The sequence below is a fragment of the Syngnathus typhle genome, linkage group LG5 (genome assembly GCF_033458585.1).
Source record: "Syngnathus typhle isolate RoL2023-S1 ecotype Sweden linkage group LG5, RoL_Styp_1.0, whole genome shotgun sequence".
Classification (NCBI taxonomy): Eukaryota; Metazoa; Chordata; class Actinopteri; order Syngnathiformes; family Syngnathidae; genus Syngnathus; species Syngnathus typhle.
The window spans coordinates 20,374,428-20,381,299 of NC_083742.1; the positions used below are offsets into that span (position 1 = coordinate 20,374,428).

The window sequence follows — 6,872 nt, forward strand, 5'->3', positions numbered from 1 at the left end:
GTCGTCTCGTGTTTAGTAGACAATTTATAATATTTAAAGCACAGTCATTTACAAATTGGCACAGTTGGCCCCTAATAAGCGGTCAATTCATAATCCAATAAACTTCTGTTTTTTGCGACACACAAAACAAAACCACGTAAGAGACAAGCGTGGACATGACCAGGCTGGGCGCATCACATTCGGAACACTCCGAAACGGGTCTTCTTCGTCGGTGCGTTAAGTGCGGCACTCAGACTTAGTCCCAGCACCAGGCGAGTGTCAGCCGGATCGATAATTCCGTCATCCCATAGTCTGAGGGAGGGGGAGACATGAAGCGTCATCGTTTGATGAAAGCTAGTTTCCAATTACATTCGATCTGGGAGGTTAGACGATAACTGCGCGGAAGAAAAAATGGCCGCCGTTACCTGGCGCTGGAGTAGTAGGGACTTCCCTCTTCTTCAAATCGCCGCACTATTGGCTCTTTCATGGCGGCTTCCTGCTCTGCGGTGAACTACGGAGAGGCCAAAGATTACGATTGTGACCACGTACACACCCAAAAAGATATACATCACCAATTTTGCCACGCTACGCGAATGAAGTTTCGATTGAGATCAATGTGTTGGCATATTATATGCGTCTCATCATCTGAATGGTCGGTACCGAGCTGAGGTGTCTTCAAGCTCTCCCCCGCAGGACATTTAACGCGTTTTAATTGGCGCCATCCGAATCATTGTGACGTGAAGTAACGGCGTAATGGTGATCTTTTTATAAAAAGGTGTCAGCCAATGATGTCGACAGCCCAAGTAGCTAGCCTTTGGCTACCTCTTTTCCCTCTCTGGCTCGTTGGTCCTTGGTGATGGTGGCCAGGACGGTGGCGGCCTGCTCCCCGCCCATGACGGAGATCCTGGAATTTGGCCACATGTAGAGGAAACGGGGGCTGCGGAGGGAGACGGTCGCTCGGTGGGTTAGCCTGTTTTGGATCGGCCAAAGACGACGACGAAGGCGGCCATGGGAAATAACACTCTAAACGTGATTTTTACAAAGCCTGCTAGAAGAATTGCCGGCGAGTCTGAAAGCGAAAATCGACAAAGAACGAGCGGAGCGCGTGTCGTTTGCCTTCTTGTCATCGTTTGTGAAGTCAGCCCAATAACGGAGTCAGCGGTCTTACCTGTAGGCCCGGCCGCACATGCCGTAGTTGCCTGCCCCGTAAGAGCCGCCGATGATGACGGTCATCTTGGGGACATTAGCGCAGGCCACAGCGGTGACCATCTTAGCGCCGTCCTTGGCGATACCGCCGGCTTCGTACTCTCTGCCCACCATGAAACCTTGACGGGGAAGACACGTGGCAGCTTCTCATTCACCGGACACGGTGAGCTGGCCTTTTGTAAACACAGCGCCGAAGGCTGCCTGCCACTCACTCACACACTCTCTCTCTCTCTCTCTCTCTCTCTCTCGCTCTCTCACTCGCTTTTTCACTCACCTGTTATATTTTGCAGGAAAATAAGCGGAACGTTTCGCTGGCAACACAACTCGATGAAATGCGTGCCCTAAAACCAGGAGAAGTGGATGGAGTCAATTCAACAAAGAAGTGTCAAGACATGCTCTTAGAGTCTTTGTTTGCAGCTTCACTCCCTCCTCATTAGAATGCGTTAACAAAGCCAGGAGAGCAATTATCACGTGACTTTCTTTGCAGCAGCTTTTGGCACCACACAAACAAGTCAAGAGTGAAGCGCTTTGGCCCACGGCAGCGCGTCGCCGAGCGAGGCCGTATCGATTTTCCTGGGATGTGCTTGCCGAGCGCATTTGAAGCGGCGCCACCGTCGCATTCACGCTGATAAAACAGCCAACGTTGGCACCGAGACGGGAAAATGAATCAGATTAGGATCCTCCGACGCTCTGGAATGGAACGGCAATTGTCAAAGGCGTACGAGTGTATAATGACACATTCAGCACCTCGTGCGTCGAAAGGCCGCTTAGAGTTCGGCGCTGTCTGCGGCACAATAGCCTTGCAAATGAAGTGAAGGATGTTGAATGAAAACGCCGGGTGGCTTTCAAACGCAACGCTATTACGATCATATCGGAGCGGGCCCAGACAAAGGCAATTAGAGAGCTTATTGTAGCCGCCCCTCCGCTAAGAAGGGTCAGAACAAATCAGCTATTAGAACCAGACACTCCCGTGAGAGGAATATTGCTATTCATTGTTGGAAGCGGCGACTCGGCTCATGCGCTTAAGTCCTTAAGAACACTGCGGTGGTGTCACTCAACTTTCACTTGACTGAGGCGGGCCGCCGAGGCCGCTTAGCTCACAAACAAGGGTTCACCTTTTTTGCAGATTCCGAAAAGAGCACCCCGTTGTTGCCGATGATTCCGACGGGGTAACCGAATATTCTGGAAAATCCTGCAGGGAAATAATCAGTCAAAGGCAGGCTGAAATTCAAATCCACATTGAAATTGTGTCGAATGCAATTGTCAAATTGGCTCGGTGGCCATTTGGGGCAAACAAAAACTTGCTTCATTCAGGCTTTACGTCTTATGTGAGCAACGTACCTGTCACAAGCGTGTCTCCATAGAACGCCTTGAATTCATCCAATTTACTCCCGTCGACAATTCTGGCGATGACCTACGATCCAAACAAACCCGACACGTGGGGAGTACACGCTAAGAGATCAAAGGCACATTTTCCATACAATTCGACAACTTCAATCTGTGTACCTCTCGGACGTCAAAGTTGCGTTTGAGATTGTCCCCGACGATGCCGTAGAGTTCGTCCGCGGGGTAAAGAGGAGCTTCGGTGGGTTCGGTGGTAACCTGAAAGGCACGGCGACACGACATCGATGGGCTTGTCTCACGCCCCACACGACCGACATCCCCTGGACTTACGTACGTCAATAGTTTTCTTGTAATTGAGGTTTCGTACGGCCTTCCGCGCTAAATGAAGAGCGTGGTTGTCGTCCAAAGCGTAATGGTCCGTCACACCGGACTTCCTGTGGATGCCGGACATGGATCAGAGAAGAGATTTCACAGTAGAACGTTTTACTGCATAGAGGAAAGACAAAGAGTGAAATGAAACATGACAGACAGCGTGGCCTCATTGCAAAATCATCAGCGTCAATATAGTCGTCGCAGACACCTTTTCTCTTTCTGGGACTTGAATGAAATGTTAGTTTTTACAAAAGTGCCGTTTTCAACCTGCAGTGAAGATCGGCCCCTCCGAGGTCCTCGGCAGAAACTTGCTCTCCAGTAGCAGCTTTGACCTGACAACACACAAGCAAATCGCAGGCTGTCGGTCCGACATCATTAGCCGTGAAGAAAATAAACGTGACGTACAAGTGGAGGTCCGCCGAGGAAAATAGTCCCTTGCTTTCGGACGATGATGCTTTCATCCGCCATGGCCGGGACGTACGCTCCGCCGGCCGTGCAGGAGCCCATCACCACGGCAATCTCGGGGACAAAACGAAAGACGGCTTTTTTTTAGAAGCGGCTTTCTTTCATGAAGTTGGGACAGGGAAACAAAAAAAGGGAGAGAAAGAAAGAAAGAAAGACTTCAATAAGATCAGGTAAGAGCCGCAGCGTTACCTGCGCTATTCCCTCTGACGACAGCCGAGCCTGGTTGTAGAAAATACGGCCAAAATGATCTCTGTCGGGAAAGACGTCTGCCTGTCGGGGAAGATTGGCGCCTCCCGAATCCACTGGAGCCATCGAAAACATCGTATTGTGATGCGTACATTTATTTGAGAAGAAAGGTTTTCATCTCTGGAAAGTGACTCGTAGAAAAAAAAAACGTACCTAAGTAGATGCAGGGCAAATGGTTCTGCTGGGCGATTTCTTGTGCACGAAGATGCTTCTTGACTGTAACGGGGTAGTACGTTCCACCTTTGACTGTGGCATCATTGGCAACGATGACACATTCTACCCTGAGTCCGAAAAAGAAACTTTGAGCTTATTATTACCAGTGTGGTATTAAATGAGAAAACGTTTGATGCACAGAGACAATGCAATTACATCATTAAAAGAGTCACAATAATAAACCTTTTTAAAAATGTCATTAAACTGTCGCTGTAACTAGCACAGCGGATTTACCCAGACACTCGTCCAATCCCAGTGATCATCCCGCCTGCTGGCACTTCCTCTTGTCCATACAACTGGTACGCTGCAAACTGGGAAAACTCTAAAAAGGGAGTCCTGCGGAAAGAACAACGAGATGACTTCCTGAGGCAAACACCGGCATAGAGGGAGTAAGAATTGTCCATATATTACATGTCAAAATATTTGTGTCCCAGTTAGCCTTGATTTCAGAGTGTGGCCCAAATAGCAAGAATGAGCAGTACCCTGGATCCAGGAGTCTGTCGATGCGTTCCCTGGGTAAGAGTTTACCACGGGAAGTGTGAAGTTTTCTGGCTTTCTCTCCCCCACCTGCAGTCATGACAACAGAATGAAAGTTATGAAAGCTGAAAAACGTTTGTGTGACATTGTGAACGTCACTATTGGGACATCATATTTTACAATGCAACAATAATTCAACTCTAATTCCCACAAACCTAATTTGATCTTCTCTGTCCGGCTTTTCAATTCATCAACGAGAGCTTGCATCCGCTCATAATTCTCCTGGAAGACAAAAAGGACATTTGGACTGGAGTTTTCCTACATCCAATGGTATCCAAATGTCTTTCAAATGCCTTCAATTCACCCATTCACATCCAAAAATGGCTTCTTGTTTGCGCAGCATTAAAAAGTGCAGGGCAAATATTGTAAACATTGACAACCCTCGAATTCCAAATGCAGTATAAACATTGTCAAGTGGTTTATTTTGCTTCCAACTAGACTAATAGCACACTTTGGACAATCAAGGATTTGTTTTGAATTGAGGTGCTCTAAACACAGCATCTAATGAATGTACTCATTGGAGAGGTCCAGATCTCATGTCGGTATTACTCAGGGATCATGTTGCTTTGGGTGTCAAATATAGTTTGGTGGGCAGGCTAACTTGCAGGAATTGTGCAGAAAACAATCTTAGAAGATCCATGAGAGCTATTTAATAGCTACACTGTGTGTAATCACCCCGTTGCTCCACTCTTATGCTAATGAATACTTTTGCTGCGTTTGTGCGAGTTAAAAGAGCTTTTTTTCCCCAAGTCAGCATTGTGAGTGAGGCGTGTTGCTGCTCTCAAACATGACCAAGGTTGCCGCTAGCCAGTTGATGCTAGCATGTTAGCTCACCTGATAGTCGGCAGAGTGTTTATCAGGCTGAGAGGCGAGCCGGGCGACTTTGTCACCGTAATACGATCGCGTACACGCCAGCGGGAGACTCCTGCAACGGAACAGCAGCGGTTTAAGAGTCTGAAGAAGCATGTTGAGGCCAGGTTTGAACTCAATAGAAAGTTTTTTTTCTCGTTACTAGCCTAGCCTAGCCAAGCAAGCAGTGCTCTTGCTTTCTGGATGCTGCCAGCGCGAATAGAAACACATAGCACCCCCTAGTGGCAGTACGATGTAGTGCCTTTAGACGCCGCCTTAAAATACAAAATGAAAGTTGAAATATCAATAAGGGGTGTTATATGGACTGAGGTCATATGTTCCGTGACCCACGGGTTGATAAAAAGACCCATAAAAGGATTCCGTACGGTCATGAAAATAGATGAGAATCGCACTTTTATATTTTTCCAGCAGATGGAGACGCAGTACCTTGCTCTTGATTTCGCTCAACGTTTTGAAACGTTCTCGCCATTATTCCAGTGTGCTCGAATACCTTCAAAAATACAAGTGCCGTAAATGCAGTATAAGCCTGCATTTGATTAAATGCCTGATAGAAGTGAAAAACGATCTGCTCATTGGGTTTTATTATCACTCCAAATGAAGATGTAAATGACAATGGGAGTGGTTGGAAGTGACATGTTGGTCCTATAACACAAGAGCACATTCACCCATTTTCTGTCGCGGTCGTCATCACATCATTGAGGATGACGGATGCAAATAAAGCAGGCTAAACGGTTTGAAATCAACGGAGCGACACGATTAATACCCATTTGGGGATTCGAACAAAAGGAGCCCATTTTGGAGGTAAGGGCAACACTTGAACACGCGTGCTGTTTCTCATTTAGAAATGTGAGCTAAAGAGGTTTTTAAATGGAAATCAGCGTCGGCTTAAAAGCTGCAAAAAGCATCCTTTGCGACCCCGCCGCCGTGATGAGAGGCAGCGTCCATTTGTCAGAGTGGCGCTGAAGGGCCTTCCAAACGAGAGCTTTTAGCTCACGTCGTTTCTCTTCCAACGCTCGGTCGGCGCACCCGTGACCTCCACTCCAACGGCCTGCTCCTGTTTTCTTAGGAAACGCACGCTCCTCCACTCTCGCCCGTCCGGCTCGTTCTACTTTGCCGTGACCTCTGACCGCTTCCTCGCCAAGCGCGGCGGTGGAGTGACAGAATGGATGTCGAGGCATGAAAAGCTGCCGGCTGGAGAACAGAGATGGAGAGTGCTTCACACAATAGACCGAGACACATGAAATGAATGCTTTGGAAATGGTTCACAAATGACAATGTGAAACTCCCAGCTGTATGAAATTCCATCTTTTTTGGTAGGAAGCTTTTTGGAATATACTCACATTCAACTTAAGTCCATTAATGGCCACACTACTGAAATACTACAATTCACAAAACAGGACTATCGCCGAGCCTTAAAATCAGAAATGATTATTCCACCAACCATCATTGTGCGATATGTGAAGGAAGATACACTGCAAAAGAAACAGAAAAGTAACACCAAAGTGATGCCATTTTGTTACAAAATCATCATGGTCATACAGTGGCCATCATTATGTCTTTATCAAACACTTTTGCTTTTACACAAATTAAAGATGGGCGAGTACGGACGCGAGGTATCCATATCGGGTTGATACCGGCCT

The 6,872-nt window shown here is 47.4% G+C and overlaps 1 protein-coding gene across 2 annotated transcripts; it reads right to left on the reverse strand.

Moving 5' to 3' along the window:
- Positions 1 to 6: 6 nt before the first annotated feature.
- Positions 7 to 5,436, reverse strand: mccc2 (methylcrotonyl-CoA carboxylase subunit 2). 2 transcript variants are annotated; one of them, XM_061279371.1, is made up of 17 exons: positions 5,197 to 5,435; positions 4,518 to 4,584; positions 4,308 to 4,392; positions 4,060 to 4,161; positions 3,766 to 3,893; positions 3,556 to 3,668; positions 3,307 to 3,420; positions 3,169 to 3,233; positions 2,864 to 2,963; positions 2,692 to 2,787; positions 2,527 to 2,599; positions 2,301 to 2,377; positions 1,460 to 1,526; positions 1,148 to 1,304; positions 802 to 916; positions 405 to 490; positions 7 to 291 (listed from the first exon to the last, which is right to left on the reverse strand). In XM_061279371.1, exons 1-17 carry the CDS (start codon positions 5,326 to 5,328, stop codon positions 174 to 176), a joined length of 1,695 nt encoding a protein of 564 aa, XP_061135355.1. In that variant the 5' UTR covers positions 5,329 to 5,435; the 3' UTR covers positions 7 to 173. The 2 variants fall into 2 exon arrangements, 1 of the variants encoding a protein (XP_061135355.1); XR_009714488.1 differs by lacking the exon at positions 802 to 916 and having other exon boundaries at positions 152 to 291; positions 5,197 to 5,436.
- Between the last annotated feature and the right edge of the window lie 1,436 nt (positions 5,437 to 6,872).